The sequence below is a fragment of the Trachemys scripta genome, chromosome 4 (assembly GCF_013100865.1).
Source record: "Trachemys scripta elegans isolate TJP31775 chromosome 4, CAS_Tse_1.0, whole genome shotgun sequence".
NCBI lineage: Eukaryota > Metazoa > Chordata > Testudines > Emydidae > Trachemys > Trachemys scripta.
The window spans coordinates 18346337-18364184 of record NC_048301.1 but is presented as its reverse complement, the minus strand read 5'-3'; the positions used below and the strand labels follow the sequence as shown (position 1 = coordinate 18364184).

The 17848-nt window shown below is 44.3% G+C and overlaps 1 protein-coding gene across 2 annotated transcripts in view; it reads left to right on the top strand.

Moving 5' to 3' along the window:
* Positions 1-17848, top strand: part of CEP170B (centrosomal protein 170B) — an 88504-nt gene that overhangs the window by 26173 nt on the left and 44483 nt on the right. For both annotated transcript variants that reach the window (XM_034768012.1, XM_034768011.1), the window contains exons 4-6: positions 2020-2098; positions 7167-7225; positions 8884-9022. In XM_034768012.1, the coding sequence (XP_034623903.1) occupies positions 2020-2098; positions 7167-7225; positions 8884-9022 (277 nt within the window). The remainder of the gene's footprint in view (positions 1-2019; positions 2099-7166; positions 7226-8883; positions 9023-17848) is intronic.

Below are 17848 nucleotides of genomic sequence, written 5' to 3'. Positions count from 1 at the left end.
TGTATGTAGACCAGGCCTTGGACTCTCTGCCAGTGTTGTCCTCTACGAAATGTGCATGATCATCCGTCGTTATGTACCTCTCAGAGGTGTTGGGTGAAGGGTAAGTAATTGTTGGTGAGGTGATTTGAAAATGGAAAGCTCTGTAGAAGTGCTAAGTGTTATTAGTTTGTTACATAACTACTGTAGATGGCTCACTAGCTCAGAACTTGAGGCGGGTAAGTCTCTGTGGCAAAGCAGCAGCAACGGCTGAAAGAGACTGATAGGTGACGGCAGATGATGCAGGCTGCTGTGCTCTTGCTTTAAATAAATATTAATATTTAGTAGTAGTAAATATAACAAACCAGCATTCATTAGAAGAGGTAAGCTCTGCGTTGGGATGTTTGTATGCTGTAAGGGGAGACACCCCTCTTTCTCCCCTCCCCCACGCCCCCCCGGTTCACCGTGCCAGGCCAATGGGGACTGCGGGAAGCGGCGCGGGCCGAGGGATGTGCTGGCCACCGCTTCCTGCAGCCCCCATTGGCCTGGCATGGCAAACTGCAGCCAGTGAGAGCTGCGATCGGCCTAACCTGTGGACACTGCAGGTAAACAAACCGGCCCAGCCCGCCAGCGGATTTCCCTGATGGGCTGCGTGCCAAAGGTTGCTGATCCCTGTTCTAAACTATGTCACTGGATTTAATACTTGGTCTTGTCACGCATGCTTAACCTGGGTCATTGTGAAAGGATTAAGAGGGGAAAGTTATGCCCCAGCACTGAAGGCATATGTGCTCATTTTCCTTTGTAAACTTGTTTCTTCAAAGTCATTTTTGAGAGTGTCCGTTTTTTGTTGTGTTTCGCAAGCAATAACTCCACTCTTATCCACCCAGGCAAGGAATTGCATTGCATCTTTGAAAACCTAACAACTGGCAGCTGCTGCTCATTTCCTATCGATATAGAATTCCACCTCCGAGCATGTGATAATTCCCAGTGTTTGCCAGTGCCCATCTCCTGAGCTAAGTGCAGCTGTGTGCCTAGCCCCCAGCAGCGTGCCAGCATTTGTTCGCCTAAGTTTGTGATCTCTTTATTTTTGAACTGGACATACCAAAAGCACTTACACACAATTGCCTGATTCTCACATGTGGATTCATTTCTTTTCTATTAGGAGGCCTGGAATCAATTTCCAGCTCTGCCACACACTTCTTGTGTGACCTTGGGCAAATCTCTTAATCTCTCTGGGCTTCAGTTCCCCATCTGTAAAACGGGAATAATTAGCTTGTAAGCTCTTTGGGGTAGGGGGACATCTTTTAGTTCTGTGTTTGTACAGCACCAAGCACAATGTGGCCTTAGGTATCACTTCAATGCAAATAATGATGATGCTTCCTTTCATGCCTGCCCCCCATCCTTGGTCTCTCCAGTTTATTTAAATTGTAAGCTTTTTGAAGCACAGAGCTGTCTCATAGTATGCACATGTGCAGAGTCTAGCATGGTATAGTACTCCTCTCCATGGGGGCATGTGGGTGTTACTGTAATAGCTAAAGAAAATTAAATCCAGGCCACAGAATATGAATAGTTCTAATGATTGTCAAACTATATTTTGTTTTCACTGGTTTTTAGGTGGAGCTAGGTATTTTCAGAGTTTATACATGTGTTCCATTGGGTTGCTTGGCTAAATATGTAAACATTATGCCAGGGGTCGGCAACCTTTCAGAAGTAGTGTGCCGAGTCTTCATTTATTCACTCTGATTTAAGATTTCGCGTGCCAGTCATACATTAACATTTTTAGAAGGTCTCTTTCTATTAGTCTATATTATATATGCAACAATAGTTTAGTTATAAAGTAAACAAAAAGTTTTAAAAATGTTTAAGAAGCTTCATGTAAAATTAAATTAAAATGCAGAGCCCCCCAGACCGGTGGCCAGGACCTGGGCAGTGCGAATGCCACTGAAAATCAGCTTGCGTGCCGCCTTCAGCATGCGTGCCATTGGTTGGTTACCCCTGCATTATGCCTTTCATCAAAAGATGGTCTATGCTTCTGTCTTGCAGACTTTTGTGAACGATGTCCGGATTCCTGACCAGAAATACATCACACTAAAACTGAACGACGTGATTCGCTTTGGCTATGATATCCTTATTGCCTGAGCAGAGCATTACACACTATTTTTGTTTTTAAAGTTCTCTGTTATGTTGAGAGTTAAATACCCTTAATTATGGCAAATGACTAAGTGTGTTGATATTGCCTTTCAGAGCCTCTGGATGGCTCATCAGCTCTAGAATTTCTGCACTGTGGGCTTGATCCAAAGCGTGCAAATATCAACTCCCTTTGATTTCAGTGGGCTTTGCATCAGGCGTTATGTTGGCAGTAGCTGCATTCATCATGGGTGCCATCTCTAGCTCTCTCATCTTAATGGGACTAAATAATCTCCATCCAAGAATATTAAAGGAACTGGCACATGAAATTGCAAGTCCAAAAGCAAGGATTTTTAATGTATCTGTAAACTGGGGGATGGGTGGGAGGAGTATACCTTATGACTGGAGAATTGCTAATATAGTTCCTATATTTAAGAAAGGGGAAAAAAGTGATGTTAGAAACCACAGGCCTGTAAATTTGACCTCAATTGTATGGAACAAATTTTGAAAGAGAAAGTAGTTAAGGACGTAGAGGTGAACAGTAATTGGGATAAAATACAACATGATTTTACAAAAGATGGCTCATGCCAGACCAACTAATCTTCTTTGAGACGATAACTGATACTTTAGACAATGGAAATGCATTAGATCTAATCTACCTGGATTTCAGTAAGGCATTTGTTACAGTTCCACAGGGGAAATAATTAGTTAAATTGGAGAAGATGAGGATTAATATGAGAACTGAAAAGTGAATAAGGAACTGGTAAAAAGGGGCAAGCGACTACAAGGGTCATACTGAAAGATGAACTGTCAGGCTGGAGGGAGGTTACTAGTGGAGTACTTCAGGGATTGGTCTTGGGATCAATCTTATTTAACATTTTTATTAATGACCTTGGCACAAAAAGTGGGAGTGTGCCAATAAAATTTGCAGAAGACAAAGTTCCTCCAATAAAGATGAAGACTGGAATATCATACAAGAAGATCTGGATGACCTTGAAAACTGGAGTAATAGAAATGGGATGAAATTTAATAGTGGAAAGTGCAAGGTCATGCACTTTGGGACCAACAAGAAGAATTTTTGCTATAAGCTGGAGACTTATCAATTGGAAGAGACAGAGGAGAAAGACCTGGGTGTATTGTTTGATCATAGGATATCTGTGAGTCGCCAGTGTGATGCGGCCAGGATGCATCAGGCATATTTCCAGTAGAGAAAAAGTCCTAGGATGCATCAGGCATATTTCCAGTAGAGACCTTTAAGTGTTAATACCATTATACAAGGAGCTGGTGAGACCTCATCTGGAATACTGTGTGCAGTTCTGGTCTCCCATGTTTAAGAAAGATGAATTCAAACTGGAAATGGTGCAGAGAAAGGCTACTAGGATGAGCCGAGAAATGGAAAACCTACCTTATGAAAGGAGACTCAAAGAGCTTGGCTTGTTTAGCCGAATCAAATGAAGGCTGAGGGGAGGTATGGTTGCCCTCTATTAAAATATCAAAGGAATAAATACCAGGGAGGGAGAGGAGTTATTTAAGTTAAGCACCAATGTGGCCACAAGAACAAATGGATACAAACCGGCCATCAACAAGTTTATGCTTGGAATTAGTTGAAGGTTTCTCACCATCAGAGCAGTGAAGTTCTGGTACTTGCTTCCAAGGGGAGCAGTGGGGGCAAAAAACCTAACTGGCTTCAAGACTGAGATTTATAGGTTTATGGAGGGGGTGGGATAATGACTGCCTACAATGGCATGTAGCCAATCTACGACTGCTAGAAGCAAATATCTCCAGTGGCTGGCGATGGGCCATGTAGAGGAGCGGACTCACCCCTGCGGCGCCTCCTGCTGGTAACTCTGGGAATTAGCTCGATCCAGCCGTCCGAGCACCCTCTGCAGGCTGGTGATCCGCCTGTCCTCTGGCCCGGTGTCCCTCCCAGGACCCCGGTGCCCCTTTCTCTGGGTGCTGCCCCCTGGCAGTACACCCCTTAGTACTAGGGTCTCCCCTCCCTGGGGCGCCCCCACCCACTATCCCTACCTTGCCTCAGTATCAGGCTACTGCCAGTCATCGTCTAGCCCCATACCTGGGGCAGACTGCAGTATCAGCCTACTCATCACTGGCAAGGAGGGTTTGGACCTGCTGCCTTGGCCTACCTCTGGGCTGCCCTCTGCAACCCCCAGTACCCCTTGGCCCAATGCTAGGCCGCAGCCTGGGGCTTTCCAGGCTAGAGCTCCCCAGCCCTGCTCCACTCAGATACCCTCAAGCTCCCTGCAGCCAGGTCCTTCTCTCTCCAAGTGCAGAGAGAGACTCTTAGCCTCTGCCTCACAGCCTTTTTATATAGGGCCAGCTGAGGCCTGATTGGGGTGTGGCCCAGCTGCAGCTGCTTCCCAATCAACCTAGCTTAGCAGCTCCCAGCCACAACCTTCCCCCAGGGCTGTTTTAAGCCCTTCAGGGCAGGAGCGGGGTAACCACCCCACTACAGGCCACTAGATGGGGAAGGCTTTGAGTTACTACAGAGAATTCTTTCCCAAAGTGTCTGGCTGGTGGGTCTTGCCCACATGTTCCGAGTCTAACTGATCACAATATTTGGGGGCAGGAAGGAATTTTCCCATGGGTCAGGTTGGCAGCATGGGGCATGGGTCACTTGCTGGTTTAAACTAGAGTAAGTGGTGGATTCTCTGTAACTTGAAGTCTTTAAATCATGATTTGAGGACTTCAGTGACTCAGCCAGAGGTTATGGGTCTATTACAGGAGTGGATGGGTGAGGTTCTGGAGCCTGCAATATGCAGGAGGTCAGACTAGATGATCATAATGGTCCTTTCTGACCGTAAAGTCTATGAGTAGAGGTGTTTGGGTTTTTTTTATGTAATGGAGCCCTGGATGTTACGCTTCACCAGGCACCAGTCTGGGAGCAGACATGAAATTATGGGGGGGGGGGGGGGGGGAGAGAGAGAGGGTGTGTGTGTGTGTGTGTGGCAACATCCTCCTAGGATTTTATGTTTTTACCACTGCACAGTACAGATTTTCTGCTATACTGAGGCCCATCCCGTTATTTGCAGGAAAAACTTGTCTGCCAAAAATGCACCTGTGTTGCTTTGCCTGCAGGTGACTTGTGCATGCTAACCTTAGTAGTTAAATGTCTAGCTCCTGCAAATTGCTGCTGGCACGAAATATGTGGACACATCTATTCATTTTGCAGCTGCAAACTGCACCTTGGTGAGGGAGGCCAGGCCCTGGACATGTGACTACTGTTTGGTTATGAAATGTGTAGACAACCAGTCTGTGCTGAAACATTCTTTGATATCAAGTATCAGAGGGGTAGCCGTGTTAGTCTGAATCTGTAAAAAGCAACAGAGGGTCCTGGGGCACCTTTAAGACTAACAGAAGTATTGGGAGCATAAGCTTTCGTGGGTAAGAACCTCACTTCTTGCATCTGAAGAAGTGAGGTTCTTACCCACGAAAGCTTGTGCTCCCAATACTTCTGTTAGTCTCGAAGGTGCCACAGGACCCTCTGATTCTTTGATATCTGCATCCTCCCCCTTCCAACCCGCCTACTGGTTTGTTCCATCCATCTGTCACATCTTGTCTTTTAGGCTGTAAGCTCTTTGCTGCAGGGACCTGTCAATGACTAGTTGTTTGTACAGTGTATGGGGCCTCAACCTGGTGGAGGTCTCTCCGTACCGCAGTATAAGGCACTGATCCAGCAAGGTGCTTACACACGTGCCCCATCTTGAGCGTGCGAGTGACATCACCAGGACTTCTTGCGTACTTAAGGCGAGGCATGTGTTCAAGTGCCTTGCTGAATTGTGACTTGTATGGCTAATATGTTGGCATACTAATAATACTCCAATATTGCCTCTTGGGATCTCTGATTTGATATATACAGAATCCCGAAGAAGACTGTTGTAAACTTGAATGCATGCAAGGTGTTAAGCCAATGGCTAGAGTGCAGGTAGATTTTAATGACTGTGATACAGATCTAAACTTTTCCAGTAGCTCTGGGCATTGTATGTCATAGTCCAAGGGCCTAATCATGTAGCCTTTACTTCTGGCTATTCCTGTTGAAATGAAATATTGCAAATAACCAGGCATCTGTATGTTGCCCCTCAATGGGAAGACTTCCGAGAGTGAGGGCTGCAGGGGCAGTCATCATTAAGCACAAACTGCACTAATATGATTTCTGCCCATTCTTTGCCATGACATTTTAAAGAGTGCTTTCTTTAAAGTGCCTCTCTTTAGAGTGCCTCTCTTGTTCAGCCCTATACCGAAGGCAGCATCTTTTCTATGCTATGAGTCAGCTGAGCTCTGTTGCATAAGGGCGTGCAGCTCTTTTTCCATTGAGAGTGGCACTCACAGGCTCGTGAGGTTTCCCTACTATGTTCATGCCACTTGTGTCTATTTTTAGTTTAACATTTCCCACCCTGTTCTTTTTCCCCCTCTGCTCTGTGTAATCTTTATAGGGCTGCTTTTGACAACATTACTAAATGTTTCCTTTGTACATTTTCTGTGCAGCAGAAACTATCTGAGCCCAAACACATGAATATTGCCCTTTTTGAGAGGTTATAGCAATTCACCCCCCGAGTTACTCTCCACACAAGAAGCTAATACTGACCAAAAACTTGTTAGTGCAGAGCAGGATTGTGCCGTGGTCCTATGTGGCTATGCAGGGAACTAAAGCTACCCATCCTCCTCTTGCACAACCACATAGGACTATTCCAGTTATGGCTTGGGCATTGAGGGGGAAGGGCAGGAGGATCTGTGAGTGGACAGTCATGGCTCTGAATTCCTTCCCACGGCTCCCCCTGGTCCAGTCCAGCTGTGTATCACACAGTGCTGTGCCTAAAGGCTAAAAATAGCCTATAGAAATTGATATATATGTTGCAAAATATACACACTCTTGTTTTAAGGCAATAATTATATTGGGCTGTTTAGTTCTGGTAGAGTGACGACTATTTTCAGTTTCTTCATCAATTTTTTCCTTTTAGGCTTTTCCAGTTGTATAATCACATCTGTTTCAGTCACAGTATCACTACGTATTTAATTCCTTCCTGCTTCCTTAACAAGCGCCGTACATTCTAACATGTATGTCTTGGAACAAATTCAACACAAAGTACCAGAGGAAGCATTAAAGGTAAGCACATATGTTATTTTTGTATGGAGATACTGGTACTTGTGAAGCGATGACAGCATTAAACAGCAAAACCCTACAGCATGTTCTTAAACAACATCCTACATTTTTCAGCACACCGGTGACAGCTTTGATAATGAATTGTGGGAAAAAAACCACAACTTAAGGTTTCCCTTCAATATGTGCTTGGGAGGACCTCACCTTGAGGATAGATGCATCTCCCAGCTAGCCCAGATCTACTCTGTCCTTTCCCAACACCAGCATCTAACTGAAATTATTTCTGATTTCATGACTGCCCGCTAAACAAAGGGCACTAAAGCTTTAGTGTATAGAGATGAACTCTCAGCACATTCAGCTTTTCTTCAGTCCTCCTAGAAATGTCCTCCTAGAAATTAAGCAATGAAGGGTGACCTTTCTTTGGGTGCTGTGGCTTATGTCAGCTCCTTAATGCTTCCTCCAGTGAGCCAACATTTGCTCAATTTACTCTCAGTAACAATCTCAATTTCAATAGCCTCTATTTCTCTCCAAAGATCCTAGATCTTCCTTATGACTTTCCTTATAGAGCAATTTCACTTGCTTCAGTAAAATGGCTCCCCTAAGCATGAGCTGTAGGATCAGATACAAAACATACCAGACTCACTTCACCCATGACAGAAAGTCAGCCCCTCTGGAGAGGAATGCCATAGGCGTTTCACAGCTCACAGCAACGCTACACAGCATTTAGAACAAGAAATACCAATACCAAATGTCAACCTTCAATTGACAGTTACAGTCTCACACCCCAGGTTCCATATTTAAGTCTACTTGTGTAGGAGGGTAGGACTGGATGAATCATTCATTGAACTTACTCAGACCTGATTTTTATGGAAACACCCTTTCCTGTAGATCCAATTAGATCATTGAACACTGCCCAGCTTTAAGGGGAACCTAACTTTATGCAATATAGCCCTCCGAGCCTTCTGTCCAGATGTGAGACAATTAATGATAAAATATGTTGAGGTGTCACTGAAGCCTTAAGAGAAGGTAGATAAAAGGATGGGTTTGGAAGACTTCATCATGCTGTTGTGAGACTAAAGAGCCGTGAGGGGGTTCAGTATTTGAATCCTGAATGGGAGGTGCGTTCATTCCAACTGTCCTTTGGTTATTTTTTTTAAAGCGTCTCCTAATGAGATGTTTCTTGGGGCAATGTCACTTAATATCCTTCTAAATGAGGTATTTGAAAGCTTCTCGGCTGGTATTTATATAACTCCATAGCCTTTGTTCAGGCATGTCTTTTATTCTTGTTCTCGAGCCAGGGTAGGCTCCAGCATTTCTGCCGCCCCAAGCAAAAAAAAAAAAAAAAGCCGCGATCGGCGGCGGCAATTGGAAAAAAAGAAAAAAAAAAAAAAAAAGCCGCGATCGGCAGCGGCAGTTCAGCGGCAGGTCCTTCGCTCCTAGAGGGAGTGAGGGACCTGCCGCCCCCGAATTGCCGCAGGTGCCGCCCCTCTTCCGTGGCCGCCCAAGCACCTGCTTGTTAAGCTGGTGCGTGGAGCCGGCCCTGTCTCGAGCACAGCCACGATATTTGTTCTTATATGATCACATGGGGAGATAGTTTGCTCTTTTCATTGCCTGTTGTATGGCACTACATAGCCTTGTCCACGTTTTTGCTTCTCTGTCTGCAGCACGAAAAGTATACTAGCCAACTTCAGATGAGTTTCAAGGGCACCGTGATGAAAAGGGTGGAGCAGCCGGTGGAACATGGTGGTTATACCGAATCCCCGCAAGCAAAACTGGAGAGAGGAGAGAAGAAAGCAATTACAGGTACTTGCTCAGAAACCAGTTAGTCAAGGTTCAAAACAGTCACTTACAATGCATCTTGATTTCTTTGCTGATTCAGAATAGAACTCCAGTAATGCAGGCTACTTTTAGAAGCAATTACAGAGGTCCTCTTTCTAAACTTCTCATTTAAGTATTCTTGTTTCAGACAATGAGCTTGGCTTTCTCTGATGCAGTCTTCAGGAGAAATTTGCCAGTCTAACATTACAAGAGAGCTGTGCTATTGCAATGGTATTTGCAGTGGGATGTGGACAGAGCAGGTCTGGCTAATTCTTGGCACCTGTCTAGTTTATTTTTAATTTCTTACCCGGGAACTGGCGCACGAATGGTGCGAGTGACTCAGCTTGGAAAATGCAAGGCTTCCGTGGATGCGCGCCAACGTGCAGGGGATGGCGGCAGTATTGAATTCACTGCAAAAGCCATTTGTGGTCTTAAGTAACTGCACTTCCTAACGTCATGGGGGGATTGACCTCTGTTGTATTTCGGGATGGGTGGATTGCTGCAGGAAACATAAGGACCATAATGAATGAGGAGTACTTGTGGCACCTTAGAGACTAACAAAGGCACAGAGAACATAGAAAAAAATGGGTGTTGCCATACCAACTCTAACGAGACTAATCAATTAAGGTTGGCTATTATTATTAGTCTCGTTAGAGTTGGTATGGCACACCCATTTTTTCATGTTCTCTGTGCATATATATCGTCCTATTGTATTTTCCTCTGCATGCATCCGATGAAGTGGGTTTTAGCCTACGAAAGCTTATGCCGAAATAAATTTGTTAGTCTCTAAGGTGCCACAAGTACTCCTTGTTCTTTTTGCTGATACAGACTAACACGGCTACCACTCTGAAATAAGGATCATAGTGAACCGTTTCAGTTCAGCTGAGCCCCTTCTAATACCTTCTCCCCCACTCCCTTTGTCTGTTGTTCCTGCCCACCCCACCTCTGTGCTCTTCTTCTTCGTGTCTAATCCCAACCAAGATGCCTCCTGCTTCTTCCCTACCCCTATGGTGTTAACAGACATAGCGGCCTCTCTCCATTTACTTTACGTTCATCAGACTTGTGATGCATCCCCTTTAGTGGTGCCCGAAGTGCATTGCTTACCTTTGGAGCTTCAGAGGTGTGAGATGAGCAATGATCAGTGTAATGCACTCTGGTGGCTTGTTGCCTGCCATGCATTCTAGAAGCCCCAAAGTGCCAGGAAAGTTGAAGTAAGCAATAACCTGTGACCTAGCAGAGAGGCTGTCGGACATACTGAATGGGCCCCGTAGACCTGCAAAGGAAGGAGAGGTAGGTGGCAAGAGGGGAGGGGCTGGGGGAGCATTGTGTGGTTAAGGGAGGAGAGTCCATGCCTGGGTTGCAGGAGAGGGGTGTGTGGATTTGGTACAAAATCTTTGTAGAAGCATCTGTCTATTTAGATACTTGGGTGGATCTGTCACTAGTCCTCGCCAGAATGAATGTGTTGACCTTAATCTTCCATATTGTGTATTGCCCTTGTGAAAATCCCACTAAGCTGGGAGAGTGTATTAAAGCAGCATAGCATTTCTCCTCTGTATTTTCCCCTCTTCTTCACTCTTGCTGTGTGTGAAAGTACACATATGTTCCTGCTCCTGACTCATTCTCTGCCCTGCAGAAACCTTTTCCCTGGCGCTTTGCATGTGTCCGTGTGTCACTCTGACTTGTAGTGAATACAGCAGACATGGCACATTCAGCAGACATGGCACATTCCGCCTTGCCTCCTCAAGAATTGTTCACAAGCGCTCAGTTAGAGGGATGGGCTTGGCTGTGATTAGCTGTGACACAGAGGAGGGTGAAAGGAGGTGAACTTTTTATCTCTGCCTTGGGGAAAACTGTCTAGCCCTAGTGTGACATGAGCCAGATTCTTGAAACGAGTTGCAAATATCCAGTTTGTAAGCTCCAAATGTAGTTAATTTACATTTGTCACTTACTGGCTGCCATCTTGGCAGGGAGTATGCAGGCGCTTTCCTACTTTGGTTCTTTTGATCACTTGTCACCTTGCAAAGTATGCAGGGCTTTTTTGTATGGTTTTCCGATTGAACCCATGGAAGGTAGGCAGTTATATTTGGAAATATCTGCAAACGCAGCATCTAATGCGATACCTCGAGCACGGTGACCTACTTTCCCGGTGTGTAACTCTCGCTAACCCATATTTAGTTTTCACTTGCAGGAACAAAACTTAGGCGAATCCATAACGATTCAGATTGCCTAGGAGGGGTGAATTTTAAGGATTGTGTTGCTCGCTCCCACTGCTCAGTGTCCAGGCTGGCAAGAGGCTGAGTGTCATCTGCAAAGTGCTGAGCTGCTGCTAAGCCCATTGAAGGAAGTGGGAGTTGAGGGTGCTGAGTAGTTCGAAGGAGGCACTCAGCACTTCGCAGGATGGGACCCAGTGGACCTCACCCACAGCCCACCGAAGTCAATGGAAGGAGCTCGATGGGCTTTGGATCAGGCCCCCCACCCTTTGGAAGATGAACTAGCAGAGCTCATACTTAGCCTGCATCAGAGTTTGACTCATTCACTTTGTCTTCAGTTAGACATGCAGTTTTACTCTGTGTTTTTGGAGGATTGGTTTAAAATCATCACGTTCTTACTGCCATTAATGTCTTTCCAGCAAGTGGGTTTACTTAGTGGCGGTGGGAAAGAAGCTTTGGAGAGAGAGAGACGTTCTGCTAAGCCTGTAGGTATTTAGTAATTTGCTTGTAGCAAATTAAAGCACGATCTGTGGTGACAATGGCCTTTAAAAATCTATATTATAGTTCCACTGGGAGGAAAGGGAGCAAAGAGGCAGGGCTTTTATAGGAGGGGAGGTTTAAAAAAAAAAATGCTAGAGCAGGTTAGGAATGGGGGATGACATTGAAAACAGGGGCTTTTCTGTTTATTCTTTCCCATAATACCCAATAAACCTTTCTACTATTAAAAAACGAATCCTTATGCCTTTTTTAAGTGTATTGCCTTTAAGGTGCAACATATAATCAACCGTTGGAGCTTGCTCCGATAGGATGTTATTGAGGCAAGTAGCTTAAATTAATTGAGGATTAGAAAGTCCAATGAATAAGAAAAGCAGCCACAGGTTGACTAGCTAGTGTTAAAAATAAGCAGTATTAGTTCTCATGCTTTATGGGATAAGCTGATCCCTGGCTGGATTAGGGAGACATAACTCCCCACGTAGATGGTGTTGCACAATTACTTTGCATTATGCAGTTTGAAGACTGTCTCTGGAGCCCTTGCCATTGGCCATGGCATATTGGGCTAGATGGACCATAGGTAGGTTTTGACATGACAACTCCTGTGGTCTCTGTGCATAATTATAGATTGGCTATACAAAGGGTGATGTGTACATCAGCACCCTGCAATCCTTGTGCAGTCTAGAGTGTTGCTATTTGAACACACTATTGTTGTAGCTTAAAAACAGTGTGGTGCGTTGTTTTTTTTAAATCCTTTAGTATCCTGAACCTTACAGTGTTGGCAGATCAAAATAAGCACTGATGGCTTGATTTTCAGAAGCATGGCATGCCCAGAGCTCCCATTTGAAATTGGAACCTTTGGAAACAGGGCCATGATTTTTAATTTCCTTTGAATTTTGTGAAACGGTCTGCATACAAGTGACCATTGGTTAACTATACTGCTGTGTGCTGGAGAGGACAGAAGGTCTTGTGCTTGAGGCGCTAGATTGGGACTCCGGAGATCTGGTTTCAGTTTCTGCCTCTGCCACAGAGTTCCCCTGGACTAGTCATTTGGGCCTCCATTTCCCATCTGTAAAATGGGGATAATACTTCCTTTGTGTCTGTCTTCTCTGTCTAGATTGGAAGCTCTTCGGGAAAGGGGCTGTCTCTTATCCCCTGTTTGAACAGCGCCTAGAACAATAGGGCTCTGATCTCTACTGGGTCTCAAGGTGCTACCGTAATACAGATAATAATATTGATAAAAGTTTAAACCTACTATTGAAGATGAGGAACTATAACATTTGTAACTGATTTGCTGGAGTGCTTGCTTCTAACAGTTCTGTGTAGTTAAATTGTGGCGTACTGTAAATGAAATGGGCAGCTTTCAAGTCTTGGGGCCAAATCCGTCACTGGAGCAAGCTGGTGCAGCTCATGTGGAGTCAGTGGGAACTGTTGCTGCTTGTGTAGTGGTGGGTTTAGCCCTTTGGCTACTTTCACCCTGAGGTCATGGTAACAGTTGCATTAGAGGATAGGAGAAACCGCCATCTTAGATATGCAACTATCTATATCTCATCTGATCCGGTTTGGGGAACCTACAACACATCAAATACCGACTAAATAATTGATACAAATAAGTTTGGCCATTGCAATGCAAAAACCTCCAATATTAATGTATACTCACATCAGTTACAAGAGACCATGGTATAGGTTTACCTGACTTAAAAAAAAAAAACTTACAGATAAAAATTGCCAAAGATTTCTTTAGTTTTTCCCCCCAGCTAAATTGTAGTCTACTATTAGAAAAAATGATAGAGGTTTTAGGAATTACTTGACTTAAAATATTAACATTGGTTCTTTTCCCTCTCCCTCCCACCCAAGGCCTACTCCTTAATGAGCCTGCTATACTACATCTTCTGAAGATGGCAGTTGTGCTCTTAATAATGAATCAAAAAAAGCTTGATTGAGGCAGTGTAGATTTCTGATGCTTTGGTTGTGAATAGGAAGCTTCAAAAACTGGGTATGCTCTCGTCAGCAAAGGAATTTACCATTATTGTCTCTTTTCCTTTTGTAATTTTAACCTTATTTGGGCTACTGGGTAAGTTCCAGCCTTTGGCACTAAACCAGGAGGCTGCCAGGAACCCCATCAGTTATATTATCAAAGAAATGGAACCCTGCCTGTGTAATGTGAGAGCTTTCTCCCAGGAAGCTGTCAGAGTGGCCTCATTAATGCATTGTTTCTTTTTTGCCTTGTTCAGGTGGACTGCATTTTTGGTCCCGACCCTTGTTGCCTTATCACTTTCTTAAAAAGACTACTCGTCCCCCCATTACAGGAGTAAATTGCTGAACAGAACACATGCACGTCGGTAGCCTTCTCTGCATGCCACTGTCACCAATAATTCAACATGTATCTAGTTCTGTCATCTACAAGAATAGTTTTCAGACTTTCTGCCTGAATTTCTGAACCAAGAAATGTGTTTGAACGAATTGGCATCATCTGGACAGATTGGCATGACGTTGGGAGGGGTGGTAATGAGCTGCTATCAATTAGACTGACTGTATATGATTTAAATGACTGAGTAGTTACTTTTCATTTATGCTCCTCATGGCACCAGCAGTTTGGGCGGTTCCCATGTTTCTGTGCATTTCCCAACAGCCCTGTGGGGGAAAAAAAGCCGAAAAGCTGTGGGTTTAAGGCGATTTATGTCTAAGGTGGTTGGTGTGTATAAGAGGGCGGGCAAAATCCTATAATCCATAATTCCCCACAGAATGTAAGAAATTCTCCTTTTGGGGCCAGATCCTCAGTTGGTGTAAACCAGCGTAGCTCTGCTGAAGTCAGTGGATCTATGCAGATTTACATCAGCTGCGGATCTGGCCCTTTGGGTTAGAGTTGAAAGTTAGCAAGCTCCACTCACGTAATATAATTGCTTATTTAAAATCGGGTTTAATTTAGAAGCTAAAATGTGATGGAAAGTTAATGGTTCCTACAATATTTTAGCCAGACATCAAAAGAGAGAAATGCAGTCACCTCCCCCTCCCCTTCTAGCTGTGGATTCCCTACCCAAGGGGAATACCCAGCTGCCCCTCTAGGGCTGCTGGAGCAGCATAAAGCAGCTGGAAAGAGGGGCTGAGGATCCCGCTAGTCAATTTTTGTTTTGTTTTTTGGCTTTTTCCCCCCACTTTTCATTCTGTCTTCACAGATACATATGAACGGCCATACTGGATCAGACTAATGGTCCATCTAGCCTAGTATCCTCTCTTACGACAGTGGCCAATGCCAGCTGCTTCAGAGGGAATGAACCGAACAGGCAATCATCAAGTGATCCATCCCCTGTCGCCCATTCCCAGCTTCCGGCGATCAGAGGTTTAGTGACTCTCAGAACGTGGGGTTGCATTCCTGACCACCTTGACTAATAGCTATTGATGGACCTATCCTCCAGGAACTTCTCTAATTCTTTTTTGAACCCTCTTATAGTTTTGGCCTTCACAACATCTCCTGGCAGTGAGTTTCACAGTTGACTGTGTGTTATGTGAAGAAGTACTTCCTTTTGTTTGTTTTAAACCTGCTGCCTATTCATTTCATTGGGTGACCGCTGATTTTTGTGTTATGTGAAAGAGTAAATAACACTTCCCTAGTCACTTTCTCCACACCATTCAGATATCTATCATATCCCCCCCTTAAAAGCCATCTCTTTTCCAAGCTGAAAAATCCCAGGCTTTTTAATCTCTCCTAACATGCAAGCTGTTCCATATCCGTAATCATTTTTGTTGCCCTGCTCTGTACCTTTTCCAATTCTAATGTATCTTTTTTGAGATGGGGCAACCAGAACTGCACACAGTATTCAAGATGTGAGCATACCATGATGTGAGCATACCATGAAAATAGTGGCACAATGATATTTTCTGTATTGTCTATCCCTTTCCTCATGGTTCCTAACATTCTTTCAGCTTTTTTGACTGCCACTGCACATTGAGTGGATGTTTTCAGAGAACTATCCAGAGTGACTCTTAGATCCCTTTCTTGAGTGGTAACAGATAAATTAGACCCCATCATTTTGTATATATGGTTGGGATTATGTTTTCCAATGTGCATTATTTTATAAATAGGATATCTCCATTAATTTATTTATCTCCTAGAACTGGAAGGGACCTTGAAAGGTCATCAAGTCCAGCCCCCTGCCTTCACTAGCAGGACCAAGTATTGATTTTGCCCCAGATCCTTCAGTGGCCCCCTCAAGGATTGAACTCACAATGCTGGGTTTAGCAGGCCAATGCTCAAACCACTGAGCTATCCCTCCCCCCTTTGCATTTATCAACATTGAATTTCATCTTCCATTTTGTTGCCCGGTCCACCAGTTTTGTGAGATCCCTTTCTAACTCTCTGCAGTCTGCTTTGGACTTAACTACCTTGAGTAGTTTTGTATCATCTGCAAATTTTGCCATCTCACTGTTTACACCTTTTTCCGGATCATATATGAATATGTTGAACAGTACTTGTCCTTGTACAGACCCAAGGGGGACACCACTATTTTACCTCTCTCCAGTTTAAAAACTGACCCTTTATTCCTACCCTTTGCTTCCTGTCTTTTAACCAGTTACTGATCCATGAGAGGACCTTCCCTCTTATCCCATGACTGCTTACTTTCCTTAAGAGCCTTTTGTGAGGGACTCTGTCAAAGGCTTTCTGAAATGGCCCAGGTTAAGCATGCGTGACAAGATCAAGTATTAAATCCAGTGAAATATAGTTTAGAACAGGGATCAGCAACCTTTGGCATGCGGCCCATCAGGGAAATCGCTGGCTGGCTGGGCCGGTTTGTTTACCTGCAGTGTCCGCAGGTTAGGCCGATCGCAACTCCCACTGGCCGCGGTTCGCTGTGCTAGGCCAATGCGGGCTGCGGGAAGCGGCAGCCAGCACATCACTCTATATCCACTGGATCCCCCTTGTCCACATACTTGTTCACCCGTCAAAGAATTCTAGTAGATTGATGAGGCATGATTTCTCTTTACAAAAGCCACATTGACCCTTCGCCAATAGATCACGTTAATCGATGTGTCTGATAATTCTGTTCTTTACTATAGTTTCAACCAAATCCTCCCCTAAGGGATGTCCCTGTCCGAACCACATGCTCCTCTTCACCTGTCGGCCTTCCTCCAGCCCTTAGTTTAAAAACTGCTGTATGACCTTTTTAATTTTTATGTGATAGAAATCCGGTTCCATTTTGGTTTGGCTGGAGCCCATCCTTCCTGTATAGGCTCCCTCTTTCCCAAAAGGTTCCCCAGTTCATAATAAATCCGAACCCCTGCTCCATACAACATTGTCTCATCCACACATTGAGACCCTGCAATTCTGTCAGAGCTAAGAGACAACTAAGGGGGATATGATAGAGGTCTATAAAATCATGACTGGTGTGGACTAAGTAAATAAGAAAGTGTTATTTATTCCTGCTCATCACACAAGAACTAGGGGTCACCAAATGAAATTAATAGGCAACAGGTTTAAAACAAACAAAAGGAAATATTTCTTCACACAGCACACAATCAACTTGTGAAACTCTTTGCCGGAGAATGTTGTGAAGGCCAAGACTTATAACTGGGTTCAAAAAATAACTAGATAAGTTCTTGGAAGATAGGTCCATCAATGGCTATTAGCCAGGATGGGCAGAGATTGAAAACTATGCTCTGAAGTGTCCCTAGCCTCTGTTTGCCAGAATGGGCAACACAGGATGGATCACTTGATGATTACCTGTTCTGTTCATTTCCTCCGAAGCACCTGGCATCAGCTACTGTCGGAAGACAGGTTACTGAGCTACATAGACCCCTGGTCTAACCCAGTATGGCCGTTCTTATGTTCTTAAAGGTTTTGGTCAGTTCTTACTCCTTTTTTGAAATGGTTTGCCAGTCCCTACTTGTGATACCTATCGCTTAGCAATTACAATTTATTCATGATGAGAAATCTTCCTCCTTTGAATTTTAAAAGGCCACAGGAGCACTGTGAATGTAGCTTTCTTTTAAACGCTGTGCGGTGAAAGTACATAAAATAAGTTTTCAACCTCACTTGATCTGTAGTCCTATGAGAGACAATCTGTTTATAATTTCCATACATGAAGAAAAGCCCTTGGGAAGGGCCTGTGGT